Source organism: Panthera pardus, unplaced genomic scaffold (assembly GCF_024362965.1).
Source record: "Panthera pardus isolate Hobbes unplaced genomic scaffold, ASM2436296v1 HiC_scaffold_8, whole genome shotgun sequence".
NCBI lineage: Eukaryota > Metazoa > Chordata > Mammalia > Carnivora > Felidae > Panthera > Panthera pardus.
In genome coordinates, this window is record NW_026527013.1 from 12,200,202 (window position 1) to 12,213,151 (window position 12,950).

Here is a 12,950-nt window from a genome sequence, read left to right on the forward strand (position 1 = left end):
ATCACTGTTAGTCTAGCACAGTTTCTCAAGCTCTTCTGGATGTTAGGCTCTCCCGGAGCATTAAGAACCACTGATGCTGGCTGGGGTGGTTCAGTCACAGAATTTTCAGAGCTCCTCAGACGATCCTAATGGGCAGGAAAGTCTGAGAAACCCTGACCTACCACAATGGGTATGATCTTTTTTGAGATGGTGCAGAGGTCAAATCTGGCTTACACATTAAATGTAAATACCAAGGGTGAAATTCAGATATGACCTGAATTCCCCCACGTATGGAAAAAGGAGGTTACGCGTAACTTAGGTGTAGGGTGTGTTTACCATGATGGTACTCTTCGTACCTGAGAGTTTGTTTTTTCAGAAGGCTTTTGTCCAGTCTGTTCCTCCCAGTCCCCCACAGTACTGATTTTAAACATCTAAACAAAATGCCTAGAGCAAGCCTGAAAGGAAATGCTCCATGGTAAGAGGGGTCACCTCTCCTGGGTGATTTTTCTTTTTGTCTTTCTTTTTGGGTGCAGTATGAGGCTAGGGTGTTTTACAAGACAATTGTCAAAAACCCTCTCCTGGCCATTTTGTGCAAGAATGCTTCCAGCCCAGGATTTACTTAGTAGTCATTAAATATTCCAGTTTTCTCCTCTGGATTTTCTTGCACTTCATCCTAAGAGGATATATTGGCAAAAGGCATCTTTCAAAACCCCAAAGGAGATAGGAGGGAAGATTAAAAATCAGGCAGGCAGCCTGAGTAAATGGTTTTGATACTGCAGGGTTGGGATTCCCAGAGCAAGTGATGGATGGTTCCGTAGGACAAAATGCAGGCATTTTGCCACAGCCTGAGTGTTCATAAAAGTGATGAGATACTCAATTGATTAATCAGGGGTCACAGTTTGCATCACCCACTGCGGTCACTAACTACAGAAATGAAATATGTGCTTTTCGCCTAGGTTCGGTGGGGCGTGGTTTTCAGATCATTCCAGGTAATAAACAAGCTCTGATGAGTGTTGACATTGACAGGTGATAGGTCGTGACCCTTGGTAAGACTTGATTGCCATTCAGAGTTTGTTTGACCTCTTTTCCAGGTAACAACCACCTTACCCTCCCCCTATAAAGCATATTACAGTTGGTAACTGTATTTGTTTCCTAGACTCCCCCACCAGGCTAGGAGTTTCATGGGGCTGGGCCCCAGGTGGGGTTCCACCAACGGTATGTCACCTAACTTGGCCCACGAAGGCGGGGCGGGGTTTCCAGCTGCCCTGGCTTGTCTCTCAGCCTGGCAGCCAGAGAGGGCCTCGCTTCAATCAGCCCCGCCTAGCGCCGCCCAGGCCCGCCCTTCTGGGCCTTACTTCCGGGATGCCTGAGGCCAGAGCGGGAAATAAGGGCATATCGGACGTACCGCGCCTGCGCATACCCGCCTCGCGCCTGCGCCTTCCTGGCAGCCCCTCCCCGACCGGACATAACGGTTCGCGCGCGGCTTCCCGGGCCGGAAGTGGAGGCGAACTGTCGCGGGGCACGCCCGGCCTTGCTCAACGCCCGGCAGTGCCCGCCGTCGCCGCCGCCCTCGGCAGTAGCCGAGGCTTCCCGCAGCCGTCATGTCCGCCAGCGCCGTCTACGTGCTGGACCTAAAGGGCAAGGTACAGATGGCTCCGCACCCTCCCCGTTGCCAGGCAACCGGCGGGGCCTCGCCCCTGGGTGGGGGGGTGAGACCCATCCTGTTGCTTGGTAACCGGCCAATGGGACCCACCCTAATCTTAGGCAGGGAGGTCTATAGACCTCACCTGAGGCCGCCACCCTGTTGCTAGGGTACCAGGCGGGGGCTTCGATCCACGAGCCCCGCCCTGTTGCTAGGTAACGCAGCTGCACTGACCACCCCCCCCCCCCCCCCCACGGGCCGGGTTCTCAAGCCTCCGTGGGGGCATCCGGGAACCCGAGGCGGCGGGGAGAGCGGCCCGCATCAGGCTTCGAAGCCAGGACTGGCTCTCAGGTGCCGTGCGACCCTTGGCCCAAGGTGGTGAGGCGTGTCGGGGACAGTGTGCCCTCGGGCCAGCCCTGCCCCCTGTTTATCCTGTGACTTTTCTTTGCCAGTCCCTGTAAAAAATTTATTAACGTTCAGTGTGACACCGAGTTACGAGGGTTGAGTGAAGTGGGTGATGGGAGGGCCATTTTACAGAGGGAGAAACTGAGGCACACAGGTGTGCAACTTGCCCAAGGTCACACCAGTTACAGAGTGGCAGGTCTAGGAGTCGGCTGGTATTTGGGGAGCACCTGCCAAGTGCCATACAGGGTTCTTAGGCTTGGGCTGCTTTTGGTGAGCAAAATCAGAGTTGTCCTTGTCCTTCTGGAGCTCACAGTCTGGTGGGAGAAAGGGACACTGATCTCACAAAGTACAAATCAATGTTGGGTGCAGTGGCTGGGGGTCAGGGAGGGCTTCCGGGAAGGAGGGACAAATCTGGCTGAGACCTGAAGGAAGAGGTGGGCAATTTAATTAGGACCTAAGTGCCATTCCCCGGGGAATCTGGGAAGACCTCTTAGAGGAGGGATCTCCAAGCCTTTCACAGTGGGCTGCTGCTTTTTCCCCCGGTCCGTCCGGTCTGGAAGGCAAGCGAGTATTGGCCTCTTGTATCTGGGAGTTACAGGAACAGTACAATGTTAACCAAGCCCCGCGTGGATCACCGAGAGAGAGAGAGAGGGGGGGGGGGGGGGTGGGTGTCGGGCCTTGGGGCAGGCAAGAGTTAGCTCAGAAGCCGTGGGGAGTGAAGAGGTGAGGCTATCCCTTCCTGCTCCCCTCCCGGAGTCCCAGGCTCTAGAACTTTCCAGGAGTCCCTTGAGTGGGTTGCCTGCCCTGGATGCCACCCAAAGTCAACAGCTAGTGAGGCCCGGTGCTGGGCTCCCTTCCTCAGGCCTCAGGCAAGGGATCAGTCACAGGGCACACCAGGGGCTGGGTGGGTGCAGCGTTCCCAGAGCCCTTGTGGCACGTGTTCTTGCTCCCGTCCTGGCCACTGGGTCCCCAGAGTTCCCAGAGGCTGCCTTATCTCAGATCACTCATTCAGCAAACATTTCCCGAGCATCTAGCATGCCACCAAGCCCAGTGCTGCCTATCTCACCGTGACTGTGGAGTTAGGGCTGAGTTCAAAACCCACCTCTGCTGCTCAGCTGTGTAACCCCAGGCAAAGTAACTTCTCTCTGCGCCTTGTTTCCGTCATTGCTCACCCGAAGCTTTTATGGTGTTGTTGTGCGGGCTCTCTGAGCAGACGCTTAAGACAGGCTCAGCACCCCCATGGCCCACAGTCCTGGTTAACCCCATCGAGGGCCTTCAGGTGGGAAGACACGTGGAAGCTGATGGGTCCAGGTGGTCAGATCTAGGTAGCTGCAAGGGCATGGACAAGGCCCCAGGTAATATGGTTGCCAACCTCGATTTTGGCTGCAGAAGTAGTTACAGAAGGCCACCTGGAGGAGGGAGGTGCCATAGGACCAGGTGACAGTCAGCTGGACAAGGAGTCACCGCAGTAGGCCTGAAGAGTCGGGGGCAGCCTGCTGGGGCTGGCGGGCCGGCAGCCTTGGGGAATGCTGGAGCCTGGAGGATGGCACCGGTGTGGCCGTGGGTGGTCGAGGATGTCCAGATGGGCGTGAGGAGCAGAGGGGACTGCTCTGATCCCAGGAAGGAGGAGCCACTGGAGGAGATTGAAGCCTCGGAGGAGCGTGATCAGACCTGCCTTTTGGGAAGCTCCCAGGGCAGCCGCGGGCTTGCCTCCCACTCTCAGCAGCCATTGTGCCGTTTGTTACTCCATGCCCTTGGACCTCAGGTCTTGAAAGGACCTTTTGTGCGGACCGTTTTTAGCAAAAAGTAAGGTAAGGCACATTAGGAAATTCACGACAACACGTCTGTCTGCCAGCCGCCCGGAACCTCTGAGCGCAAGGAAACCAGCATGGCCACATTTGGCTGCTAGAAGGCCGTCCGTGGACGCTTCTTGGCCCTTATCTTTCTTGTTTCTCTGCAGTTTCTGACATCGCAACCACACTCCTCAGCGGGCGTCCATTGGCCTCTGAGTTGCCGCTCTCTCTCGTTTTGCCCATTTCTGTCGAATCTCCTGGCCCCTCCCCTTGGATGTCGGCCCCTCCTGCTCGGGCCTGGGCGGCCCCCTGACACTGCCCTCTCTTCGGGTCTGCTCTGATTCTCGCCAGTGTGCCAGTGACTCGATGTGTGCCGCATCCCAGAGGACTGCTCTAGAGATGCATTGTTCTCTGGGACACCTCGGAGGTCCTACAGCTGCCACAAACCTGGCCTTTGCCCTGAACTCTCTCCCCAGACCTGCTCTTTCTCACCTGCTCTCTCTCCACCGCAGACCTGCTCTCTCCCACCTCATTGAGCGACACCGCCGTCCATGCGACTGTCCTCATTGGAGACCTGGGCGTTATCCTGGCCTCCATCCTCTCCTCACCCTCGTGTTCACTCCACGGACATTTCCTGAGCACCCACTGGGGTCAGGCTCTGTTGTGGGCTCTGGGACACAGCCGTGAATGAGGTGGAAGTGGTCAGTGTTCTCAGGGAGTGTTAGACTCTGGTGGAAGGGACAGACCATAAACGAGGACAGGGGTCATAGTGCAGCAGTGTAGTGGGCAGTGAAGGAAAAGTGGACAGGTTATGACCTTTCAGGCAGGGCAAGCAGGGAAGACTTCTTGGAGGAGGTGCCGTCTTTGGTGAGGCTTGAGAAATTAGAAGAGGCCCAGGCATCCTGGACAGAGAGAACTGCAAGTGCAAAGGCCTCGAGGCAGGAGTAGATGTGGACGGCTCAGAGAGCAGCTGGGGGACCAGGGTGGCCGGAATGGAGTGAGCTGGGGTGGGGGCAGAGGGGTGAGATGGACAGAGCAGCTGTGGGGATAGAGGTTTGTCACCTCACCATTGCCTGTCTCCCTTCAACCTGTCCTCTGCTCTCTCACCTGGGGCCTGCGGCCCAGGCTCCAAGACCATCCTCACGCCCCCTCGACCAGTGCTCCAAGGTCTCCCCCTGGACTGCACCCCTGTTCTGTCCCGCGGCTTCAGCCACCGCCGTCCCTCTGCCTGTGTAGCACCTGTCCCTTCAGGCCTCAGTGTGAAGGTCACACCCTCGGGAGGCTCTCAGCTTCTCCTAAGTCGGCATCCCAGTTCAGAGACCCTGTTTGTTTTGGTCACCTCTGGTCCCCGGGCCCAGCATGGTGTGCGGCAGAGGGGCCCGCGGTGTGTGCCGGGTGGGTGAGTGGACCTCTCCGGAGCCCTGGACATGAAGGCAGGCAAAACAGATGCTTCCTCTTTCCTTGGAGCACTAGGGGCCTTGAGGCTCCCTGCCAGCGGCAGTCCCCAAAGTCATATACCTGAGAAGGAAGGTGGGGCCTTGGGAAGCCCAGGAAAGCAGTGTTAGGGAGCAGAAGGGGCCGTGCGGGGGGTGAGAACTGGTTAGGATCTGGACTCAGCTTTGCTGGCTGTGACCTCAGGCGGCTGGTGCCAGAGTTCTAGGCATCACTGTGCATCTCTGTAAAAATAGTGGCCCCACCTCGTGGCCGGTCAGTATAGATTCTGGGCAAGGAGCACAGGAGAGGGGACATGGGAATCCCTCGGTCCGGGCCTGGCTCTCCCACTGGGTGCCTAAGAGGCCCTAAGCGGCCTTGTGAACCTCAGCAGGAAGAGGGCACGGACCACAAAAGAGAAGCCAGGAAGGAGGTTCTCGTTTTGATTCTCTCCCTCTCTCCTGGCTTGAAACAATGACGACCATTGAGGCAGGCGGCTCCCAGCTTGGTCAGCTCAGCAAGGCCGACCTCCGCACGTAGCTGGGCCCTGCAGCTGCTGCCCACATGAGCTCACGAGAGCGGCGTCAGCTGTAGGCGGCGTCTCCAGATGGAGCCTTGCTCAGCCTGGCGGAGCTTCAGGCTGCCTCCTTGTTCCTTCAGGGAGGCGTGATGGACGTGTACCCAGCTGCGTTTATTCCAGCGCACAGCGTGGTGCGTTCGGTCATTGTATATACCCAGGAAGCCAGAAGCACACACCCTGTCACCCCCTAAAGCTTCCTCACGCCCCTCGTGTCCAGCCCGTTCCCAGAAAGCCACCGGTTTTCTGTCACCGTTGGTGAGGGTTTTATGTAAGTGCGTTTTATGTGGGACAGGATATGGGACTTGCTGTCTGTTGTCTGGTGGCTCACCTGCTGTGGCTCGAGTCAGTGGTCTTTCCTTCTCGTGGCTGAGTTGCGTTCCGGATGGACACAGTTCTTGTTTCTGGTCGCCTGTTGAGGGACATTGGTGCTCACTCTAGTCTGGATCCGTCGATCAATCTGTTTATCTATTTATAAAGTTTATTTATTTATTTGGAGAGAGAGAGCGTGCGTGTGCATGAGCTGGGAAGGGGCAGAGAGAGAGGGAGACGGAAAAGATCCCAAGCAGGCTCAGCGTTGTCAGCACAGAGCCCAATGAGGGGCTCGAACTCACTAACCATGAGATTATGACTTGAGCCAAAATCAAGAGCTGGACACTCAACTGACCGAGCCACCCAGGCGCCCCCAGTCTCTGGGTCTATTTAAAATAAAGCCGCAGCGAACGTTTGTGTGCGAGTCTTGGCCACAGGTGGCTTTTAGTGGATGTGAACACTCAGCAGTGTCCCCTGATTGGGTACCCTGACACAGGCAGAAGAGCAGAGTGCATTAGCGTAGGAAAGGCCCTGAGAAGGTCTGCAGTGAGAACCTACAGGATGTTGTTTTCACCTGGCATCTCCCAGTTGACTGAGTTCTGGACTGCGACCTCGTATTGCTTTCCCCCGCGAGTTGGCCCCTGTGGAGTTCACTCTGGGAAATGCGCTCCTTGAGGGATTCCCTGGGGGATAGAGGTCAGCGCGGCCTGGAGTCTCTGATGGCCAGGGGTGTGAGTGGGGTCCTTGCGGCAAGGGAGGTTGGCGCGTCTCACGCCCCACCGCACGCATCTGGCTGTGGGCCTCCAGATGGAAGCAGCCTCACCTCCCACCCCCGCCTAGGTGCTCATCTGCCGGAACTACCGTGGCGACGTGGACATGTCCGAGGTGGAGCACTTCATGCCCATCCTGATGGAGAAGGAGGAGGAAGGGATGCTGTCGCCCATCCTGGCCCACGGGGGAGTCCGCTTCATGTGGATCAAGCACAACAATCTGTATCGTATCCCTTTGCGGGGGAGCCCCCCGGGGGCCTCCTGCGTGGGTGTGTGCGTGTGCGCGTGTGTGGGCCCGCAGGCAACCGAGAGTGGCCGGCACCTGGCCTAGCCTGGCCCGGGGCGGGCTCGGGCGCAGCAAGGGCCGTCGGGCACACCCTCCCGGAGCTCCCTGCGGCCTGAAGAGATGAGCGGAGAACACGGTGGCAAGTGTGACGGGAGCTGGGCGAGGAGAGGGTGTGGCAGGGGACCTCATCTAGTCTGGGAACCCAGGAAGGCTTCCCTGAGGAGGTGACATCCAGAGGAGCCCTGCAGGAAGGCCAGGTGTCCACCATCCAGAGCAGTGGGCAGACGCCAGGAGCGATAGACCTGGGCAGAGGCTCTGCAGAAGGAACAAGCTCATTCTGGAAGCTGCAGGAGGGGTGGCGAGAACACCGGGAAGGGGTGTGTGGTGGGAGCAGGCCCAAGTGGTCAGCAACGCTGCGGGGTCTCGAGGGACGTCACCGTAGATGTGATGAGAAGCCTTCCGGGGGTTTTAGGCGGGGGGTGGTGACACAAAATCAGATTTGCATTTTCTGAAGGTTTCTGGCTGCTGAGCAGAGGCCAGGCTGCAGGGAAGCCGGAGTGGATGTGGGGAGGGGGAGGGGGCCAGAAAGGCCCGGTCGGACTGTCTGTGTCCCTGAGGTCCAGCTCCTGCCCCGCCTCTGTTTCTCCCTCACCTCTCTGGAGGGCCCGGGGGGCTGCTCGCAGAGTGCTCAGAGAGAGTACCGCAGGTGGCTTGGAACCCGGAAGCTGGACGACGGTGAAGGCGCCCGGGTCTTGGGGGAGGGGGGGGGGGGTATAAGCCCAGTGGGAGCCGTCAGACCAGTTTCCGGTTGGGCCCTGGCTCCACGTGGGCAGCGGGGAGGAGACAGCGGTGGCTCACCCCTCCAGGTGCCGCTGCCCGGCGCCCCCGGCCTCCCCGGCCTGTCGCTAGTTCTGCTGTCTGGTGACGGTCTCCAGCCAGCCCAACCTTGTGGTGCCCACTGGTCCTCCTTAGCACCCGAAGGCATGCAACCTGGGCTGGAGGCCCAGCACCTGATACCTGGGTCCCGGCTCCAGGCAGGAAGTGAGGTGGACGTGGCCCCTGCTGTCCCTGTCACCTGCAGCTCCCAGCTCGGCCCTGGGGCCGGGCGGCCCAGGCCTGTCATGAACGGCCACGGCCAGGGCGCAGGCCGCGTGCCTGCGGGGGAGGAACCGGCCTCCCCGGGGGGCTCGAGGCCCTTGAGGGAAGGAGCAGGGAGTGTTCAGGACATGCTGCCCCGTGATGACGTCGGAGGGGAGTCTGTGCCACGCACTTCGCACACATTGCCTCAGCGACTCTGCTGCCGGGCGCCCATCAAGCAAGTGAGAAAATGGGGCTCCGTTAAAAAGGTTTGCTTTAGGGGCCAAGGCTTGCAGGAAGGGCCAGACCCAGCGTCGGCCCTGGCTGCCTCCTCTGGAGCCTGCAGTCCTGCCTTCTGCTCCCAGAATGAGCCGCACGCTGCCTCCCCACCCTGGGCTAGAGCTCTCAGCGCAGATATCACTGCTTGGGGCAGCCTCCACCCCGCCCCAGCAGCTGGGGTGGGCTCTCGGTGCCCCCTGCTGCCTCTCTGTCATCGAGCGCTTCCTGGGGTTTGGGACCATGTCTGGTGACTGCCTGTCCCGGGCCTGGCTCCGACCCAGTAGCCCACTGAAGGCCTGGTGAATGGTCGGGGGTGGGGTGGAGGGAGGTTCTGAGCCGGGGGTGGGGGTGGGGGTCCTTTCGAGACGCGGGGTGAGTCGGGGTCTGTGAGGCAGCAGTCTGGGCCTCTGAACTCTCCTTAACCGTGGCCGCCATGCAGTGGTTGCTACCTCCAAGAAAAACGCATGTGTGTCGCTGGTGTTCTCCTTCCTTTATAAGGTGGTGCAGGTGAGTTGACCTGAGGAGGGGTGTCAGTCGCCCTGGCTTTGCTGTGTGCTCGAGGGCTGGAGCACTCCTGGGGAGTTCCGGGGCTGGAACCCCAGGGAATGGGAAGGGGAGCTCCAGCTGCCCTGTGTGTGGGACTTTATGGCCTTAGTGTCCCTCTGCCCTGACGAGGGGAGGAAAGTGAGCAGGAGGTGGAGCTCAGGGCAGGTCCGTGCGCCCGGACGTCAGGAGGGACAGGTACGCCCCACAGCTGGCTGTGGGAGGGTGGAGGGTGGCCCGCTGAGGGCCGAGTTTAGGGAGGCAGGCTAGCCGGGAGGAGGGCAGAGCAGCCAGTTCTGCGCAGAGGTGGGGAGGCGCGAGAGCAGCACAGGCAGAGGCCCTGGGGCCACAATGCGTGTGGTCCGGTCGGGAGCATCGGGCTGGCCAGCGTGCCTGGGGCCCGTGGGGGGCTGCGATCAGCAAGGGGTGGGTGGGGCTGGGCTGCAGGGTTGGGGGCAAACAGGACTTAGTGAGGAGTTTTGATTTCGTTCCTGACGAGAGATGGCGGGGGACTTTAAGCGGGGGACTGATGAGACCTGATTGGAGTTGAGATCGGCTCCGTGGCTGCTAAGTGGAGGAAAACTTGAAGGCAACAAGGAGGCCAGCGAGGAGGTTGCTGCAGGCTTCCAGAGCAGAAATGGAGGGACCGGGCTGGGGCAGGAGCCGTGGGGTTGAGGGAAGTGGAGAATCGGACCCGGGAGGCCTGCGGTGAGCCCTCAGGTGGTACCACGTGCAGCTAGCTCAGGAGTCACTGGTGCTGAACACGGGGGGACTGGTCTGGGCCGTGGAGACACGGGGGTGGGAGAGTATGTGTCCCCCTGGGAAGCCCTGAGTGCAGGCTGAGGAGTAGGCTTTCGTGCCAGGGCGGTGGCCCTGTCGCAGGAGTAAAGAGGGGCACCGGCAGGTCCGAGAGGGTGGGGAGAACGTTCTCCTTCCTGCCGTGTCTGGCATTTCCTGTCTGCCTCCGTGACTTTCCTTCGGTGCGGGTGCTAACGAAACTTTTCTCCCTTCCCTCGTTCGGTCGACTTAATTTTCTGTTGAACTGGGGGACATGTGTCCGTGGCCCAGGGGGCTCGGAAGAGTCCGGAAGAGCCACTGGTTCTGTCTCCAGCGGCTCTTGCCCCTCACCTGAGTCACTTGTAGCTCAGAGGCAAAGGGTGACCGTTCACAGCAGGGATTGAAGAGAAGCTCAGATGGGGCCCTAGCCAGACTGGGGGTGACTGTCAGGGAGGAGAGGAGAGAGGGACCCTCGGGAGTGGAGATGCAGGGCTTCTGACCAGGCCCCCGGAGGACGCCCGCACTGCCTGCAGCCCGCGACTTGCCTCACGGGCAGCCGTCGCTGTCCTGCCGCGGCCCCTGGGTCTGAGGTCGTGTCTGTGGCATGTCGCCAAGCCTGGAACGTGGGTAGATGCAGCTTGTGGGCAAGAGGGCTGTTGGTTCTGGGCCCTGGGGCATGAAGGACAAGTGGGTCTGTGCGGGCGGTCCCCCTCCCGCGTCTCAGCCCCCCGCCGCCCCCGCCCAGGTGTTTTCAGAGTACTTCAAGGAGCTGGAGGAGGAGAGCATCCGCGACAACTTTGTCATCATCTACGAGCTGCTGGACGAGCTCATGGACTTCGGCTACCCCCAGACCACCGACAGCAAGATCCTGCAGGAGTGAGTGGGTGCGGTGGGGACCCAGGCTTGGGGCTGGGGGAAGCGAGCGTGCCTTCACGCCCTGTGCCGCCACCCTGTCTCCTGGCCTTTGTGGTTTCTGTTGGGCGGTTTTGGATTCTTGGCCGCTCCGCGTCCCTGCACAGTGTGAGCATTGTTCAGGGCGGTGCACTGGATGCCTGGGTATCAGGGAGTCACCGCCTTTGTTTCCGCTCACGTAACTGAGGCTGAGAGAGACGCGTCCTTCTTCGCCATCCTGCCCTTCACACACGGATCAAGCACTTTCTGTGAACCCGGCCCCTCGGGAGCGGCTCCCCTTTTCTCCGTTCTCTGACACGGGGCAAGGGTTACTCAGAGAACTGGCCCGCGCCTGCATCTTGTGCCGTTGTTCCCCGGGGGGGGGGGGGGGGGGGCGGGGAGGTCGGGGTCGCCAGCTCCCCTCCAGGGACTCAGTCTCCTCTGCACATGGCCGTGGCAGCTGGCGCACACTCCCTGTGGTCCCGCCCCTGCCGGCTCCTTGCCCCTCCCCCACCCCGGCCTAAGTGAGCGCTCTGCGCTCCTGGTCACTTGAGTTCTTTGGGGCTTTTTGGAAATCCTGACATTCTTGTATAAAGCGGCCCAGGTGAAACTGGAGCCTGCCACCGGGAGGGGCTGTTTTCGGAATGTCCGTGCCTGAGCTCCTCAACTCTGGGCCTGGTCCCACAGGTACATCACCCAGGAAGGCCACAAGCTGGAGACGGGGGCCCCGAGGCCCCCAGCCACCGTCACCAACGCAGTGTCCTGGCGGTCTGAGGGCATCAAGTACCGGAAGAACGAGGTGTTCTTGGACGTCATCGAGTCCGTCAACCTCTTGGTAGGGCTTCCTCTCCTTTCTTTTCCTCTGGTGGAAAAATGTTGTCTTCTCCACGATTGACGTGAGAACAAGCAGACTCTGAACAGCAGCAGAGCCCTGGGAAGCCGTTACTTTCTGGGTGACGGCAGATCCGCAGCAGTCAGGCCGCGCTGCGGCTGGCGCTCGTTCAGGCTTCCTTAGCTTCTGTTCTTGTTGGGGGTCCACGCAGGGGCCTTGTGGGCGTTGCTGTGTAAAGCAGGGGGGAGGTTGGAAGCGCAGGGCTCCGTATTCAGAAAGACCGCCTCACTCACGATCCACTGTCCTTTTGGGCCTCACGCTGTAAATTCACAAACGCGTGTGCGGTCCTCCCGTCGCACCGAGAGCAGTCGCGGCTCTCCTGCAGCTGGTTTTCTTAGGTTTCTTTTCTGTTTGTGCGTGTTTGCTTTTTCCTTTGGTTTTATTTTTTAAGTTCTCACTAAGTCGAATTGACCTTTTTTGCTATTAGTTTTAGCCCACATAGAGATTCTTGTTCCCCTTTGCCGTAATCAGGATACGTGTCACCTCTAAAACCTCCCTCCTGCCGCCTCTCCACCCCCTGGCAGCCGCTGCTCTGGTCGCGTCACGCGTCGCTAGCCAGTAGGCCCCATGCTCCACGCCGCCTCTCTGCCAGCCCGCGCGGCCTGGGCCCGGGGGTCCTGCTCCTGACTGGCGTCGGAGCGCCACATCCCAGTGCCCGTGTCGTTCACCTTCATCTCCTCCCATAGGCGTTTTTCGTCTCACCTGTCACAAGAAGGGCGGGGTACAGGTATTAGCGCGAGCGAGCGCAGTCACGTACCTTGTATAACAGTTTGTGGTTATAACTGTCCCATTTGATCTTTGTTGCTCTTCTCTTACTGTGTGTAACTTACGTATTAACCTGTATTACAGATATATACGTTTAGGAGAAAACATAGCACGTGATGAGGGTTCCCAGGCATCCACTGGGGGTCTTGGACCGTCTCTCCTGCAGATAAGGCGGACTCCTCTAATGTTGTCTTGTTGAGGTTGTCATATGCGTGGAATCCCAGAGTATGTGACCTTTTCAGTCTGGCTTCTTCCACTAAGCATAATGTCTTTGAGACTTATCCAAGTTGCTGTGTTTATCAAGAGCTTGTTTCTTCTTCTTTTTTTTAACGTTTATTTATCATTGAGAGACAGAGAGACACAGAGCGTGAGCAGGGGAGGGGCAGAGAGAGGGGGAGACACAGAATCCAAAGCAGGCTCCAGGCTCCAAGCTGTGAGCACAGAGCCCGACGCGGGGCTCGAACTCACAAACCGCGGGATCATGACCTGAGCCGATGTCAGACGCTTAACCAACTGAGCCACCCAGGCGCG

General features: G+C 59.3%; 1 protein-coding gene across 1 annotated transcript in view; it reads left to right on the forward strand.

Annotated features, from left to right (window-relative positions):
- Positions 1–1,458: 1,458 nt before the first annotated feature.
- Positions 1,459–12,950, forward strand: part of AP1M1 (adaptor related protein complex 1 subunit mu 1) — a 29,564-nt gene continuing 18,072 nt past the window's right edge. Inside the window, exons 1-5 of the mRNA XM_019416174.2 lie at positions 1,459–1,622; positions 6,980–7,136; positions 8,991–9,058; positions 10,617–10,747; positions 11,450–11,597. Coding sequence (XP_019271719.1) covers positions 1,581–1,622; positions 6,980–7,136; positions 8,991–9,058; positions 10,617–10,747; positions 11,450–11,597 — 546 coding nt within the window. The 5' untranslated portion in view covers positions 1,459–1,580. The remainder of the gene's footprint in view (positions 1,623–6,979; positions 7,137–8,990; positions 9,059–10,616; positions 10,748–11,449; positions 11,598–12,950) is intronic.